This window comes from Phlebotomus papatasi, chromosome 1, assembly GCF_024763615.1.
Source record: "Phlebotomus papatasi isolate M1 chromosome 1, Ppap_2.1, whole genome shotgun sequence".
Classification (NCBI taxonomy): Eukaryota; Metazoa; Arthropoda; class Insecta; order Diptera; family Psychodidae; genus Phlebotomus; species Phlebotomus papatasi.
Window position 1 is genome coordinate 17,177,535 of NC_077222.1, and position 17,787 is coordinate 17,195,321.

A 17,787-nucleotide genomic window follows, 5' to 3' on the forward strand; every position below is an offset into this window, starting at 1 on the left:
GCAGTTTTCACAAATTTATCTTATGATGCAGATGACTCATATAACCTAAAGAAGAGTTTTCCACTGTGTTACACTGTAGGTTGGTTATCAACGCTAAGACGGCGGTGACCGCTGTCACACAAACATTGAATTTCTTGCACGACTTATGTATATTTGTCAAAATTTTGCTTTCAAGAGCTCCTGCTCAAAGCAGTATTGGAAATAAATAAATGCCTAATGGTCCATTAATCTCATAAAATTTTCATGTTTTGAAACTCGAATTTGTTAGAATCTCGAAAAGAAAATTTATTCTAAACATGATTAAAGACCTCTACTATCTACACATTAAGAGCAATTTTCATCAAAAATGGTCTTTTTGACATTTTTGATCAGTTGTTGTACAGGCGATTTCCTTCAAAAAGCAATTTTCGTCAAAAATTGCATTTTTGACCAAATTTTCACGTTTCCGCCTTATAACAATGCAGACGATTTTTTTTAAAAAAAATGCAATATTATGTCAAAAATTGCTTCCAAGTGTAGAGGCCTTAAGACCTTTTGGCGTTTACAAACTAGAAGCAATTTTCGTCAAAAAGTGCCTTTTTTAAAAAATTCTGACGTTTCTGCCTACAAGGATAAGGGAAATTACCTTTGAAAAAAGTATCTTTTAAAGAAATTTCTCCTAGTGTGTATGTGTAGACTCTACACTGTAGAGGCTGAGAATAATTTACAAAAATTGTTTTTATTAAAGACCTCTACACATTGGAAGCAATTTTCGTCAAAAATTGAATTTTTGAAGAAAATCGTCAACATTGAACGTTGAAATGCTATGAGAAATTTCTTTAAAAAATGCCTTTTTAAAGAAAATTTCCCCTATCCTTGTAGGCAGAAACGACAGATTTTTTTTTAAAAAGGCAATTTTTGACGAAAATTGCTTCTCTCTCTCTATTGTTTTACGTTTTGGCTGTCAGACTCAACAGGTCCATATAGCCATTTCGCTCACTCTTATTTACATACGAGTTCCATCTGTTTTCTTTTTTCCCATATGTTTGTTCCTTTCATCTCTCCCATATCATTTTTCTTTTTGCTCCATCACAAATCCTTTTTTTTCTTGCTCCCTTATCTTTTTTATCATACTTCCTTTTTTGATATTTTTGCGTTCAGTTTGTAGCTTTTTTTTTAAGGACGGTGAAAAACTGTTTTCCAATTATTCACCGGACGCGCTTCGATCAAGGATCGAACCGAGGGCCTCTGCGTCACAAAGCCAACACTTTGCCCATTGAGCTACCGAGACCCCTAAAATTGCTTCTATAGTGTGTAGTGGAAACATCAAAATTCTGTCAAAAATTCAATTTTTGACGAAAACTATGCCAAATTTGGTGACGCCTTTCAAAGCTATTTTCGTCAAAAATTGCTTTTTTTATTCTTCTACTAGATATTAAAATGAAAAAAAAGACGGAGCCATGGATCGAACCCGCGGCACTCCCGTTGAATGTTCTGCGCTGAGCCACCGCTGCGTGCAGTCTCATTCGAATTTTCTTTATTATGTTCTGCATATTTTCAACTTTGGGGAATTTAAAAAAAATTAACCAAATTTCGCACTTTTTGAAAATACAGTAGACTCTCACTCAATTGGCTCTTTTTCAATCGGGCGACAAATTTTGTTGACAATTTTCACATTTAATTATGAAGCTAATTTGTTCAAATTCGCTGTAGTTCTTCCTATTTTACCGTGATTATTTATAATTGAGCGCTTTTTGTGGAATTTACAAAGGCTTTGACGCTCAATTCTATCGCTAAACCGGATGATATTTTGCCCCATATTCCCGATTGAGAGAGAGTCTACTGAGTCTACTGTACCACGTTTAATTTGATGCCTTTCTGCGTAGTTGAGCAAAGCCCCAGATTTATATGAATACTACCTCGATCCCCTGCTGATGTTACTCCTTATTTTAGTAGGAAAGATATATTTTTTAATATTGGTTCAAATCGTTCTAATAAATCTTCCGGTGAGTGTTTTGGCGGGAAAGTGCCTGGAAGTAATCCGAGACATCCACCGCAAATACGCATTCGCACTTGGAAGGCCTGGAAGTGCGTATAGTCTATCGATTTGTTTACTGACACTGTGGAAATCCCCTCAGTTCTAGAACGTCAGAAATCTCACGCGTGCCAAGAATTTTGTCTGCAGAAGAGATGCCTCAGCAGTGGCAAGAGGATTATCCATAGAGTCTGTTTGGAGTTTTTGTGGAGAGTGTCAAGTGCCAAAAGATGTGCATGAGGGGCGATAAATCCGACGATGAGGAAGAAGTGTCAGCTGAGGAAAAGCTGCCCATTGTGTTCTGTAAGGAGTACAATGTGAGATTCTGTGGGATTGAGAAACTTGTCAGCACGAATACGGCTGCTGCGAAGGGAGATGGAATCTTCAGGAAACTCTGTGAGGAGGATTTTCTGACGGAAAGATGGGTTTATAGGCCTCAGAGGGAGATTTCGAGGCAGGAACTTAAGGTTGTGCATACGAAGAGGTACCTGAGGAGTCTACGATGGAGTGTCAATGTGGCCAAGATAACCGAAGTGCCAATTTTGCTTTTCCTGCCCATTTTCTGCATTGAGAGAGGATACCTCAAGCCAATGCGCTTTCAGGCAGCTGGAACTCTGTTGGCTGGGGAATTGGCACTGAGCCAGGGATGGGCTATCAATCTGGGAGGGGGATTTCATCATTGCAGTGGAGACAAGGGTGGTGGATTCTGCGCCTATGCTGACATTAGTCTCCTGATCAGGAAACTTATGACAGATCCATATGGCATCCGGAGAATCATGATTGTTGACCTGGATGCTCATCAGGGAAATGGTCATGAGAGGGATTTCATGGATGACGACAGGGTGTTCATTCTGGACATGTACAACGCTAGTATTTACCCAAGGGACAAGGAAGCCAAAGTGGCCATCAGGAGAAAAGTTGAACTTCGACCCTTCACTCAAGATCGCGAATATCTCCACAAACTCCGCACCAATCTCGATGCTGCCCTTGCGGAATTTTCCCCAGAAGTCATTGTCTACAATGCCGGAACGGACATCCTGGATGGAGATCCTCTAGGTGCCCTGGCTGTCTCCCCAGATGGCGTCATCCAACGCGATGAGGAAGTTTTCAGACGAGCCATTTCAGCCAAAATCCCCATTGTGATGCTCCTAAGCGGCGGATACTTACGCTCAGCTGCCACTGTTATTGCCAATTCCATTCTCAACCTCAGTGCCAAAGGACTTCTGCCCAGGCGCCACTAAAGTTACCCAAACAACAAAAAAAATGTAAAAAAATTCCCCTCAATGTGCAATAAATATTTTATTTAAATATTGTCACACTGCCTCATTCTTCAAAAGCTTCCAGAATATCTGCCCAGTTAGTCTTGGGTTAAATGCATAATTTATTTACGCCCGGAAGTTATTGAGGGGGCTGTAGTAATGATGGGAATGAAGATTAAAATACCGCAAACCAGTCTTTGATTGGGACAAAGAGGAGGAAATCTCATGGAGAGGCTTTAACATCGCGCAGGAGTGGAGATCCTGGAAAAAGAAAATTTTTCTTAAAAATCTGCAAAAAAAATTAAAAATAACTTAAATAATTAATATTTTATCATAGGCAACGCGGATTGAAAGTATCTGGTAGTGTATCAAGTTTTCAGGACATTGTAGATTTTTTCGATCACCGCTAGTGGCGCTGGAGTCAATAAATCTCTTTCAAAATTTCAAATTTGAAACGATTTTATTGATTTTTTTTTAAATTGTTGCAAAAAGAAAGCAGTTACCTTAACTAATTCTTTTTTTTTCTTCAAATTGTTATGAATCAAAAAATAAATTGCCAAACGATAAGGGATATCAATTTTCGATCTGCGGTAACTTCCTTTCTTTAAAAAAAATATTATTAAGGACAATTTTTCTAAAAGCATTATTGTTTTTTTTAACCCTTTAAGGACGATTGGAACACCGGTGTCCCATAAGAAGAAATTATTTTTCATGACAATTTACGGATATTTTTTTCTAATATTTATACATAATCACAAAGTAGAAGAATGTAGGAATCTAGTATATTTTTTGCAAATCTCTAGCTATTAGGTATATATGAAATATTTAAGCTCAAAAATGTGGAATTTTCAAGTTCTCGAATTGGTCAATGAATTTTAGATTTTTTATATTTACAATTTTTTTTAAACAAAACCCTTTGGGATCTATAAACTACGATAACTGCACATAATATTTTTATTCAGAGTGAAAATTATCATGATTTGGTATTTTCAGGAAAGCTTCTTGAATTTGATGGGACATATATGTTCCAATCGTCCATAGAGGTAAAAAAAACACCTAATCCGCCTCTGTTGGATTTTCCAAGGTTTGAGGTTGAAAATATCTCTTTGTTTTGCTTATTTGTGCATAAAATATTCAATTATTTGTGAAAACTTGTGTGAATATATCAAGTTCCTCAGTGTAATATTGGTTAGAAAAGGTAATATTTCAATAATTTATGAAATAGTTCTACGTAAACATTACATTTCTTTTGTATTTATCTTTTATATGACTTCCCAGAGGAAAAAGATTTTTGTGATCAACCAGCATGAAGTAATCCATATCTTATGTCCGGAAAACAGAGATGATGAGAACAATATTGTCCGAAATGAGAAAGATATAACATTTTTAAAATGATACTCGCGAAGCAGTGCCATTTCCATATATTTGGTTAGCACTTTTTGTTTGAGAACTGCTAACCGGTTAGCATATTTTTGCTGATCGACTGCTGGGTATTATCGGTTGGATTAGCACTGTCTTAACTGCATTTGCTTTCTATCAGCATTCGTTATAAACGACGCATTGCTGTATAGCGCTTGCAACGAACGTAGACACAAAGCAAATGCAGTTAGCAAGCACAGTTATGCTGATCCAACCGACGATATACAGGGAGGTCCGTTTTAAAAGAAATTCCCGGGACCGAAAAAAGCTCGTGAATTCACTCCAGTGACACAGAAAATTGGCATACCCACAGGAAAGGTTTTTGGAATAAGTTACGAAAACGCCATGGTGTATGCAAAACATTTTCGGCGTCAATTTTTCGGCCTATTTTTTGCCCCAACGGTTCATATGAAATCCATTTCAAATTTTCATATAAAGATCCCAATACACTCATTCCCGGCATTAAGTCCTTCGGGATTATGCACTTGACGGAATTATGCACATACAATTATGCAAGTTTGCCTACCATTGGGAGTCAATTTATGAACTCATTTTTGAAATATGCCTGAATGTATACTATTTTGCGACGCGGGAAATTTGAAAGCATTTTGCTACTTTTTCAGAATAAAAGTTTAATTTCTTTTATTAAGGTAATTTTTTTTTTTAAATATTCTAACCATTTACAGTAGATTCTCGCAAATTCGGCTCTTTTAAGATCGGGCTACTTTTCAATTCGGACAGCGGTTACATTTCAAAAAAGTTTGTTGCCATTTTTCAAGTTTGATTACGATTATCAAATGAATCAAATATGCTCAAATTTGGCATGGTTTGTCTTATTTCTGATATGTTTTTGCATTATTGAGGGATTTTCATGCAATTTACGATATAAATGAGTGTGTAAACTCAATATCTATATCTATATGCACATGAATAAAAAATCGTTGCATTTCAAAAAGTTTGTCGCCTAAATTTCTGTCTAATTCGGCTGACATTTCGGTCCCATATGCCCGAATTTGAGAGAGTCGTCTACTGTATTGAAGAACTCTTGCCAAAAAGTACCGTTTCTTAATGCATTTCTATTAAACAGTTGATTCTTTTTGTTTGAACTAACTTTTAATCCGCGCGAAATTCGATTTATGCAAAAGAAAGCCCCTATATGCAATTTTTCTCAAAGCGTAATGCCATTTCGCGCGTTTTTTTTAGGTTCCGAAAATGTGCATAATATCGGGATTGATTGTAGTAGGCAATTAATATCAAATTCTTTCAACCCGTTTCTACTTAAGCCGGAACTCCCTGTACTAACGACCTCGATGGACACTCTTTATCGATTTTTCAATGTAAACAGGTGAAAAATCGAGTTCAAGCTTTCGGCAGTTATTTTTCACAGCGCATATCGTCGGTTCCGAAGAAGACTATTGTAAGTCTACTTACAATAGTATAAAAAAAAATGGTATCATTGGATGCAGAAACCTTAGATCTATATCCCCACAAAATTTGATGTTGATTAAAATATTCCTGCAAAAGTTACAAGAAAAAAAACTTAAAATCAGCATGTCCAATTATTGAGTTTTTTGCCCACAATTTTGCTATAGGGTAAGTGTGCCAAATTTCGGCATAGTTGCATACAAGCGTCAAAGTCTCAAGTTTGAAATGTAATATTTTAAATATAGATTGATTTTTTTATTCTTTCTTCCTAAAGAGTGTTGCTTGGAACCTTTGTAAAGAGTTTACCGTCTTTATTTATTCTAAAATCATTCTTAATATATTTTAAAATGAATAAAAATATAGACATAGCTTTGGTGTCCTATTTCGGCCACCTTCATTCTCATAGTTCCTTGCCCTTCGAGAATTCTTCAAATGTCTTTTTTACGTCATCTAGTTTGTCGAAGCTACATTTTTTGTTATTCTTTTGCATTGTATAATCTCTAGAGTACGTAAAATATAAAAGTTCATGGAAATTTGAGGAACAAAAAAGGTGGCCGAAATTGTAAGCTGGCCGGAATTAGGCACACTTACCCTAATTAATTTAAAAGTAGTGTTAACTAGAAGTTATTCAATGCGTAAGTATTATAAAATAGTTTCATAAGATGAAAGTATACTAATTACAGTGAAATTAATGAAAATAAATTTTAGCTGTCAAATTTTAAACCTCTTTCCTGTAAAGTTTAAATTTTGGACTTAACAATAGTCTTCTTCGGAACCGACGATATTTGGTTAACCGGCTCATTGTCAATTTCAATCGAATCGTATTTCATGGATTTAGGTTGAAGCATGTCAGGGATTCCAAGACCTTTCCAACGAACCCAAATTTGTTCAAATCTGTTAAGCAATATACTCTGTAGAATTGTTTATTTTTTGACCTTGAGAAAACTTGAGAAAGAATGTTTGAAGGGCATTTCTGTACTTACACTTCTGAGGACGGACTGTTGCCGAACAGAACGTCGGATTTGGTATTAATGACAAAGACGGCCACAAAGGACAGCACCATGATGGTGAGTCCGAGGGCAAGAGTGAGGGCCTCGTGGTGAGTCGATGGCCTTAGGAAGATCCTCGCCGAGATGGCGCTCCACGTTGATTCTGTCCACGTGGAATACCTTCCGGACGTCCAATTGTAGTTGGTGTCCTTGAAGGCTGGGCTGATGGCTAAGCTGATGTTCTGTGTCGTCAGATGGCACTCCCCATGCCTCCCGAATCCCGGATACCAGATCCTTGGTGGGATTGTGCAGTTTTCCCGTGCCACGCCATCGAGTTTCTGCCCAACGGTGAGTCCGAAGATGCCGTGAGTGTAGATCACGGATCTCTGGTTACTGGTGCGATGGACAGAGATGTATCTTGGTGGAGGATAGGGATAGAGGGTGGCATTGTCTGTGACAATGGCATTGAGGATAGGGCACTGGGCAGAAATGAGGAAGCAGTAGAGAAATTCATCAGAATAGACAGCACTGGCTCCTAGAGTGTCTTCGTATTCCTTTTTTGTTATCATCTCGTAGAGACTGAAACCGAGGATTGAAGCGATATTCCGGATACCGATTTGGATTGAGTCATTAGTGAAGTGAGCTGAAGGTGATTTGAGATCCTCGAGAGTGAGGAAGTTTTTCGAGGTATTGGCGTAGATGTAGTTGATGTTGAACTCATCGTCAAAGATTGAGTGATAGAAGCGATTTGTGGGCGGAGAATTGACCACAACAGCGGGAAAATTGAGATTTTCCCGGAGGAAGCTCTGGCCGGAGGTCGGAGGGAGATTTCCCTGCATTCGATTGATCGTTGTGATGTTCATGTCGAATTTGGAGCTGTATTTGGTCATTAGTTGACCAAATTGTGATGCCCAGGGAAAGTCTGTGGCATGGTACAGGTTCAGTAGATTCAGAGTGTCCATCACTCCGAGATCTACGAGGAATTTTATGTTGTCCAGAGAAAGGGGTTTGGTCTGATGGCTTTTATAGGGGAATTCTCCATGTTGGAGATCCCAGACAAATCTCTGGGATCCGATGTAGTCGAAAGATTCCCCATTGAAAAGGATAAAGAGGACATTTGTTTGGGTTTCGGGTTTTTGGGGCAGTAACTTGGCCAGGAGATGAGCTGTCTGCATGAGGACTGCATAGGGAACGAGGGATCCCATTGCTCCGGCTCCTTCTCCGTCAAACATCGAAGCTGTGTCCATTCTCGCTGACACTACAATTATTTCCTCTTCCGGATCAACCTGTCGCTTATCAGGTGCCACAATTTCCCTGGGAAACAGGGTGGCAAAGACATTCCTTCCCTGAAGGGGATCACAGAATGTCGTAGGACTGAGATTATTCATCATATTTGAGCGTCTCATGCAGACTTGGGAATTAACAGCTGCTGACATGAAAGCATTGATCTCAATACTGCACAGAGATCTCTGATGCTGCCCCCCAATGTCAAAATTATTAAACTTCTCAAAGCATTCAGTGATCTTCTTCACTTCTTTCTCACTGGACAGGAAAAAAATGGGAAAGGGAAAGTTTTCCTGCAGCAATCCCGTCCCAAACGGATTCCATGACCCCTCTGGATCACTAACACTGCACGTCTGATCCTGTATCAGACCGCCAAATTGATTGGGACACCTCGATTCATGGCTAAAGGACTTTAAATTCTGGCCAGAAGCCGTCAGGACAACTCCCGAAACAACATGTGAAGCATTCACTTTGAGCCTCATGATATTCTCTCGCGTAAAAAGATAGGGAGGAATTACAGGGGCATAGGGAGGGGAAGGGGGATTATTGAAGAGAAATTCAAAGTCCTCCTGTGTCTTAACAACATGAATCACCCCTTGGGAACCCCGAAAAGTCGCTAAAACCCAAAAATAAATTCCCATTAGTCCATCCCTCAATAAAACCCCCTTATTTCCCACAACTTACAGCTACATCCTGTGGAGTGAGTGGCATTGAGCCGACGGAAGCAACTCGTCCCTACGATATTGCTGAACATTTTATCCGTAATCCTCTGGGCATTGGCTGAAAAAATCCCAGCAAATCCCATTGTTCATTCGAATTTTTGAGGTTATGGCAGGTATTTTTTTCGCATTTGCCCTTAAACTATTTGGAAAAGAATTAATATCAACTTACCGATACACAGTAGGGATATCAATAGACAAGATATGTGCACAAAAACTCCCATTTTCCCTGAATTTTCTGCAAAATAAACACTTTTCTCAGGTTTGTTTTTATTTTTCACTACAGCACTTTCATTCGCAAAAAAATCTTCACAACTGATTCAGCGCCTCGGGTGGTGAGTAGCAGTAACCACACTGTCTCAGTGTTGCCAACTTCTAGAAGATTTCCCATATTTAGGAGATTCGAGTGGGCATTTAACTCCGATAATTTTGATCTAGGACAGGCGTTTTATAATTTTATTTTATATGGACAATTTTTATTTATCACAAGTTTTGTATTTTACAAAATTTTATAGAACTGCCTTTATAATGATTAATAAAAATTACTTTGAATTTGTTTCAGAGAAATTGAGTTTTATAAACTAAAAAAGAAAGAAAAAGTCTTTCAAATTCGTGCATTTGGAAGCGAAATATTGTCCAATTTATGGAGAAATTTGGACGTAGAACAAATTATATGAAAACCAAGTTTTTTTTTAAAATTATAATCAATGTAAATTTACAAAGTCTTAATAATAATTGCAAACTTGCCAAGAAAACTTCTATTCAATCAGAACACAACAAAAAAATCGAATGCCAATTTGAGCAGAAAACATTTGTTTTCGTTATTAGGTAAAGAACGTGGCGCACAAAATTTATTCAATAAAACTTATGAAATAAAAGCTTTTAGGGACAGGGATGATAGTATTATTGACTAATTTAGTCAAATAAAGGCACTTATTATCACTAGAATAATTCAAATTGATATAATGCATTTTAGAAAATTGTCGTAACTTCCAAAATCTCCATAAGGTGTGCAAAAACCGTTGAAACCGAATTAACGTCAAAATAAGTTGCCCGTCAAATCATTGCCCAACCTGCCGATTTTACTCGGAGGTTTTTTGAATTGTAACGGTATATTCTAGTACATTCAGAGGAAATCTGTAGATTTTCGGCAGAATTTCTGCATAGGAAATCTGTGTAGTCTCCATTGTCTCAACAAAAATATTGTTGATTTATCAAGAAACTGTAGAAGTTACAAAGAAAATGGTAAGCTGTGCTTAACAAGCATTACCGATTAAACATTTTAGATAAATAAAAAAAAAATGCGAGCAATACTAATATCTTAAAAATCGCCCATGGAATTATACAAAAACTCGAAATTTAGGTCGACACTCTGCTTAAAGTTTTCACTTCACTATTCTCTACTTATAACACGGCGTCGCAAAATTCTTTATTTTATATAAACACTGTGATATCACCAAGAATAACTCTATTGAATTTTGCAAACTTCAGTGAAAAATATTCCATCTTTTCTGACACAGCTGTCTGGAAAGTCCGGAATGTAGAAAAAATCTACAGAAAATCGGGAAAATATCTACAGAAATTCGTCAGAGTATGCACCAGGATTCGTCAGAAAATTTGCAAAAATATCTGACGAATTTTGTCCTGAGCCCAACAAAATTCGTAGGAATATCTACAGATTTTTCGGCAGATTTTCGGCAGAATTGTAGATATTTTCTACAGAAATCTTAAAGATATCTGACGCAATTATTTGACGGGTGGTTATAGTAGCGTTTTGACCATTGACGTACATGTTTCATTTGACGTTTATCAACGGTTTCAACGGTTCTTGCACGACTCTGCTACATACATTATTGGAAGTTGCGACTTTATAAACGATGGAAGGTACAATAAAATATTATTGTGTTTCTTCTAACATATTTCTCAATATTGCAGCTTTTAAATATTTTTTTAAAGATTTTCTCGAATTAACTTACAGTTTATTAGTGGCACTTTTATTATTTTGACTCAAAAGTATCGCATTCGGGGCTCATTTTTAAGAAAAATAATATTGAACTGGAAATTTCGTCTCCTGAAAAGTTGCCAAAATTAAGTTACGACAAATGCTGATTTAACTGACGAATTTCTAGAAAAAAAAAAATTCTCCTAAAGCTCCTTAATAATTCTCTTAACTCCTAGATCAGACCTGTGCTTACTAAAAGTCGTGTAGTATCGGAAATTTTGTGTTGATAATTCTAATGGAAATTGCAGATTGACGTGCTGGTAACACTAATCCCGCTTATTCACGGTGCCATGATGAATATTTTTGCGCCAAAAAGACATAATAGAAAGAAAAACTCATAAAAATAAATTGTCTTCTTGGTATCTTTGTCGGAAGACGCATAGCTGTTCACTAAACACCCTTTTACTTGAATCTTGCGGAAATATGAAAAAATTTAAAGAAAATAGCATTTCAAATGACACGCTTCCTAAGTCGCGCGCAATTCAACTCGAGAGAGAGAGATAGAGACACAAATTACTCACTTGACAAACGTCTGGCGGCGCTGCGGTTGCAAAAAATCTCTGAAATGCGACAAAATATTTTCTTCTCTATTTTATCCTTATTAGCAGGTCTTGTATCTTCTCGTAATACGTACTTTAGCATTCCTTATTAATCAAAATAGTGTTGTACAAAATGGTTTTTCTTAAACCTATCCTGAATTTTGAGACAGCTCAAAAGAATATGAGTCTTCCAGCTCAAGGAACTCTAAGGAACTAAACAATTTTCACATTAAAAACCTCTCATTTTCTCTACGTGAATTTTCGCGGCATTTCCAGGGGCATGTTATTTCCTGTGTTTCCCATATATATCTCGCGAGCCGAAAAAACTTTTGAATTTATTAGCTGTTTTCTGTCATTGTAGAATGAATTAGCAAAAAATACTAATACAAAATGAAAGCCAATTTATTAACGAAGAGGCATCCGAAAACCCTAAATTGGCAACCTGTGTAGTTTTGGAGATATCTCGTCAAATGTTTACGAAAACAGAGAAAAAATTACACTAAAACCGGTCGCATTTTTCAGAGCTAATGTCACCCCCCTGGGCATTTCGAAGAATCCCAACTAGCACCACCAAATTCACTTCGGCTTATATATTTTAGCTCAGACCTGTCTAAAACTGACCGGTTTTACTTGCAGAGAGATTTTATGAAATACATGAAAATAAATAGATGCTATCCACTTTCAGAATTTTGCAAAAAAAAAATAGACGAAAAAGTTAGGTTTTTGTCATGGAAAAGCCATCGACTTTTATTAAAAATATAATAATAAAAATAGGGATAATCATTTGAACCATTCAACTATCCTCCTATTCTGTATTCTGATAAATAAACAAAAAATATTTTGTTTTCCAACCACCAGTAAAAAATTACATGTGAAAATTATTAAGGATTCGGATGCAATAAATATTCTTGACAAGGCAATTCTGCCGGGACGTCCGGGACTCCCGGCGGTGAATATTCAAATTCAAACATTTGAAATTTAGGAGATCTTTTGGGAGATTTGAGCATCAGGAGGAACTGTCACCGAAGTTGGCAACACTGCTGTCAGTGCAAAAGAGATTTGCGGCTGTTTTTCTTGTTGGAAAAGTGCGCAAAAAAGTGTCTAAAAAAGTGGTTTTGTGTGCCGGAAAATTGTGAAAAATCATCCAAAAAGGTGTTTAAGTGTGTCCTGAGGGAGATTTCGTAGAAATTCCTGGTGAAAAAATCTGTGTTGTGGGTGAAATCACACCTGATAAGTTTCACTCGTGTCCGGAAGTGCAGCAAGAGCCAGAGAGAGGTGAGTTGGGGCTTGGGGGGCCTCCGGAGGGGCCTTGTGAATGGTATATCGGTTGGAATGCACATGCGTCCGGGTGTGGGATCCCCCACTTCTTGGACACCCCTAGTTGGGGTCGTGTTTTTCCACCAAAATCAGTCAGTTTGAGGGGAGTATTCTTGGTGTTGTGTTGTGTTTCTTGGTCTCTCTGTCTTTTTACCCAAATAATTGGTGTATTTTGTTGTGTGAACACTCTGAGGAAACCAACAAATCTATCAGGTAAACTTCCTCCTTCACCTTGATTTCATAATCCATGGAGATATAGTGAAATCCCTCACGGAAGAGTTTCTATTCCGGAGACACTCGTTAATGCGTCATTCCATTGCGATTTTTTCCAACGAAGAAAAAAAGCCCCAGAAATGATGACAATGGGAGTCTGAGTAATTTGCCATCAAGACACGGCATCAATTTTAACTGAAGATTTCTCAGAGAGATGAAAAAAGTGCTGACATTGAGATTTTCGGGGCATTTTGTGGGCCATTTCCGTGATTTTGCAGTGTCCGGAAGATGGTAACACGCCCTCAATTTCCACTGAGGACACAATGGAGGCTGGAAATATCCACCGTATTGTCATGACCTTTTTTTCCAATCCTGTCTCTTGCACCCCCCAAAAACCCTTCCCTGACAGCATTTCTCTATTTCCTGACCAAACAATGCATAGATTGTCCTTTCCGGACACACTTCCGATCACCACTAAAGGGCCCCAAATCCCAAGAAAAACCACCCTGAAGTGTGACGAAAACTGCTTGGAGCACAGGGTGGCAAAATGCGCATACTCCTGAAGACTCATTGGACTCCATTTCTAGACACTATTGATTTTTCCACTACCACAGCAATTCCGTATGGTAGCACATAGATCAGGACACACAGGGTCTCCCTCAAACTCTTCCTCATGCCACTACTATCCCCCCAAAAATTCCACCCCATTCTCAACTCAAATAGCTCTGAGGGCAGACTTCCATTGAGTGGAGTATTCGAGGATCTTGTGGTGGTTATGGATGAAACCAATTGTCTGGGGAGGAGAGGACAGAGAACGTGAAAGCAGGGCGTTGGTATTAGACTTTGACTTGCTCGGATGGTGGAGCATTGAAAAAATGCAAAATAGCTTTTTGGTGCCATTGAACACTTCCCCAGTGTCGTGTTCTTCTGCTGGCCAAGTCATGGGCATCTTTCTACTGGTTTTTCCAAGTGATTTTGACCCTCTTCTAGAAGGCTTCCAAATTTTCTCTCTCAAAAGGGGGATGTTCTTGGGGAATTAATATATTTTTCAGTGAAAAAAATAATTTTGAACTTGAATTATTTTATGAAGATGAAGATTTTTTGTTGTTTTCCTGACCGAAAAATTTTTGGTACCTTGTTTGGGATTTTTTGACAAGTTTTTGAAAATTTTCCGTTTCAAAAAACGTTTGAAATTCTAAATTTGTGTATGGTACATTTGATGCCACTTCTGATATTAATTTCTTTCAATATTTTGTTACTTTAGCATTTTTAAAAATTAAAAATAGGGTGCAAGCATCACTTATGGCCACATTAAGAACATGTCTGCCTATAGCTGTTGATCTTTTTGACCAATTAAAGCAAAATTTTAAGAGTAATTTCTTTCATGTAGTTTCTTTCGATATATTCAAATAAATTTCCTAGAAAAATCCCTGAAACCCCGGAAAATATGTGGTTTTCCCAACCATGTAAAATTCATAACTTGTGGCCTCTTTTACGAACTTATGGCCACTCGTGGAATAACTCATGGCCACAATTTTAAATGATATAAAACAAACTTAGTAATAAAATAATTGTATTAGAAAAGAAAAGAAAAGCTTTTTAAACACTTTCATAGGTTTTTATTATTTTTCTTAACAAGTTTTTCATAGTTTTTCAAACATTTTACTCGTAATAGTAGCAGACTACTAATATTGATTCTGCGCACAGTGACCAGTAATCCAACCTGTCTTTCGTGACGGAATAGCCACGTTTAGTTGCATGAAGAACCCACCTAAGAATATCCTTCTCTGTTTTTTCTCTTTTGCGGTATGAAAGGATCCGTGATCAAATATTTCTCCCGGAGAATTTCCGGAGATTTTAATGCAGAGTTTGTGTGGGGATTGGGTGGGGTACAGCTGAAATGACTGGAATACTTGTCGTGATCACTCCATTCTCAATGCTTCTCAATACTTATTGCATCCTTTGAGTTCATGAATAGGGTTTTTTTTTCGTATTTTGCATTGTCCTAAGAGGGATATAAGAGAAAAAGTTAGGTTATTTATAACAAAATTCAGGTTTATTGAAAAAATCAACAAGATCACACACACTACTCTTTTATAATCAATTTTGTGTTACAATTTCAACACTTACCTTAAACTTTATTAATTTTTTGCTATGAAACTCAAATTCACTGAACCAAAATAACACAAGTGTCAACTCGCTAAACCAAATATCTGCGAGGGCGTCACACGTCAAATTCTGTGGCCACAAGTTAATAATCTCATCAAATAGGTCATAACTTATGGCCTTGTCTTTATTTTACATTTTTTGTTTAAAAAATCATCAAAATTAAGTGGTAAATGAAAATATAGTTACTAAGAAAACAAGTGTTGAAAAATAGTACTAAATATTTTTGATTGAAGATATAAAATTTAGTCATTAAAAATTATGAGATTGTTAGTAAATTTCTTAACGACTTGACGTACATTTGGCCGTCTGCCGCATCAGTGAAATAATTCCCACAAAATAATTAAAATTCTACCGAAATATAAAAGTAAATCTGTTTAAAAGTTTCAATTAATGATAGCACATCAAATATTCCTAATTTTGTGGTTCTTCGAAATGAATTTGGGATAAAAAATTGAAGATATCTGCGAAGTGGCCACAAGTATAGACTGGTCATAAGTAATGCAGCCACCCTATTTTTTTTTTAAATTTCATAATGCACTTCTGATACAGTAAGACTCTCTCTCTCTCAAATGGGCAATTAGGGTGAAATGTCATCCAGTTTATCGATAGATTTGGGCGTCAAAGCCTTTGTAAATTCCACAAAAAGCGCTCAATTAGGGTAAATGTCCTAATTCAAAACCATTTCCAGACGCTTTAACTTTGACAGAAGATTCAACACATTAAATTAAGTTCATATTTTTTCTGAAGGGAATTACATAAATTTGCTCCTTGACTCTTCTAGAATGTTACTGTTTAGTGAAAATTCTTTAGCTATAATTTGAAAACTTCTTAAATACAAGAAAAATACACGAGTGCAAAATGCTTCTATTGGAAACAAATTAATCCAAATGGAGACAAGGGAAAGTTTCTAATTGGAGACAAACAGTGTAAAGCCCAAAATAGACACAGGGATCGACTTAGGGATCAGCCCGAAAAATGAGGATTGGTGTCGATACACTCAGGGATCAGCCCAAAATTTGGGGGATCAGGCTGATCTTCTAAATTCATGAGGTCTATAAGGGGATTAGGCGACATCAGCGCCCGTGCTGAAAATAAAAAGCCTCACTTTGGGTGTTTTTGGGTGCTTTTCGAAATGTCAATTGGGTGAAAAAACATGGAGAGTATGGTACGCAATATCGCAAAATCTTAAAATGCGTTAAAATTGGAGTAATGGGAAGGTCAGAGTGCATCTTTCTGTACGAAAAATTCATTGATATTGCACTTGAGAAGTCTTTCAGCAATCAAAGTGTGGAGATTTAATAGAAATTTACACTGTAAACGCTAATCCTTGATCCAAAATCCTCAGTGTATGATAGTTTTGGCTGATCCTTTACCGCCAAATTTTTCGAGCTGAGTATTCTCCAGGATCAGCCTGTGTCTATTTTCGGCATAAGTGAAACCGCGACGAAAGGCTTCCAAAACCTTTTTGAGTTGTTCTTGAGTGCAGGATTTGTTCTTATTCCTGGTCTTTTCTCCTTTCCCATCTAAAACAATAAGAAAATCTTTCCAAAAATATTATATTTCCGGGGTTTCCTATTGAAGCATTTGCAGACACTTCAGAAAAAACCTTTTTGTTCTCGAAATAGGTAATTATTTCATTTGAAAACTTCACGAACCGTTAACAATAAAGATTATCACTTAATTTAACTAAAATTAGCCAGAAATATGACATTACAAACGAATAAACAACAGTCACCTCATTGTGTTTTTCATTGGAAAACATGGTCGATCGATGAAAAATTCGATGGTGAAAAAGGTACACTTTTAATTTTTCTGAGAAATTAACAAATTAAAACTTGTGTATATGAATGGATTTTCGCTTTATTTGGAGCGAAATTAACTAAATTATGAAACTGTGGTATAGAAAATTTATAAATATAATAATTTAGTACTGTATTTGTCATGAAAACAGTGATGTTTCCTTTTGGAGTACCGAAAAATTTCCATTTGGAGCAAGTTTTGAATTAGCTTAATTTACCTTATAAGTCATTCGAAAAAACCGATATTTGAAACATAAAAGACGTTTCAATTTTAAGAGATATTTCTATTAATTCTAATTCATTCGCGAAACTAGACGATATTGGATAATTTATTTCAATGCAATTGATATTCAGACCGCTCCCTCAAAAGGACTTTAGATACTTTAGTTCTGCAAAGGCATGGGAAAATTTGTTCGGTAGAAATAAAAATGTATTTTGTTCGTCTTTGCTCTCTTGCGGGAAATTTAGATAAATTTTCTGCACGAAAGAGTGCGCGGAAAGTTTGACATAGCGTGAATTTTGATAAAATTTTCCTTCATTCTCTTTCCTGATTTGAATCCTTAGTGTCAAATTCTTTTCTTGATTTTCTAATAATTTAATTCAAAGAATTTAAATTCAGTGACACTTAAAACGCGTGCT

At 36.7% G+C, this 17,787-nt stretch overlaps 3 protein-coding genes across 17 annotated transcripts in view; 2 read left to right on the top strand and 1 right to left on the bottom strand.

Annotated features, from left to right (window-relative positions):
* Positions 1-2,051: 2,051 nt before the first annotated feature.
* Positions 2,052-3,326, top strand: LOC129798073 (histone deacetylase 11). The gene has a single exon (XM_055841041.1). The coding sequence runs from the start codon at positions 2,245-2,247 to the stop codon at positions 3,253-3,255; it is 1,011 nt and encodes a 336-aa protein (XP_055697016.1). The 5' UTR covers positions 2,052-2,244; the 3' UTR covers positions 3,256-3,326.
* On the bottom strand, positions 3,295-9,456 carry LOC129798021 (nicastrin). The gene is made up of 4 exons (XM_055840963.1): positions 9,282-9,456; positions 9,075-9,170; positions 7,101-9,006; positions 3,295-3,534 (listed from the first exon to the last, which is right to left on the bottom strand). Exons 1-4 carry the CDS (start codon positions 9,331-9,333, stop codon positions 3,510-3,512), a joined length of 2,079 nt encoding a protein of 692 aa, XP_055696938.1. The 5' UTR covers positions 9,334-9,456; the 3' UTR covers positions 3,295-3,509.
* A 3,212-nt stretch (positions 9,457-12,668) lies between these two features.
* The window catches only part of LOC129798046 (synaptosomal-associated protein 25), a 69,392-nt gene continuing 64,273 nt past the window's right edge, over positions 12,669-17,787 (top strand). For 7 of the 15 annotated variants that reach the window (XM_055841000.1, XM_055840999.1, XM_055840997.1 and 4 more), the window contains exon 1: positions 12,679-12,925. The gene's annotated coding sequence lies outside the window, so the exon portion shown is untranslated. Of the gene's footprint in view, positions 12,926-13,047; positions 13,181-17,787 lie in introns of those variants that run through there. The other 8 variants (XM_055841010.1, XM_055841009.1, XM_055841007.1 and 5 more) reach the window with 5 other exon arrangements.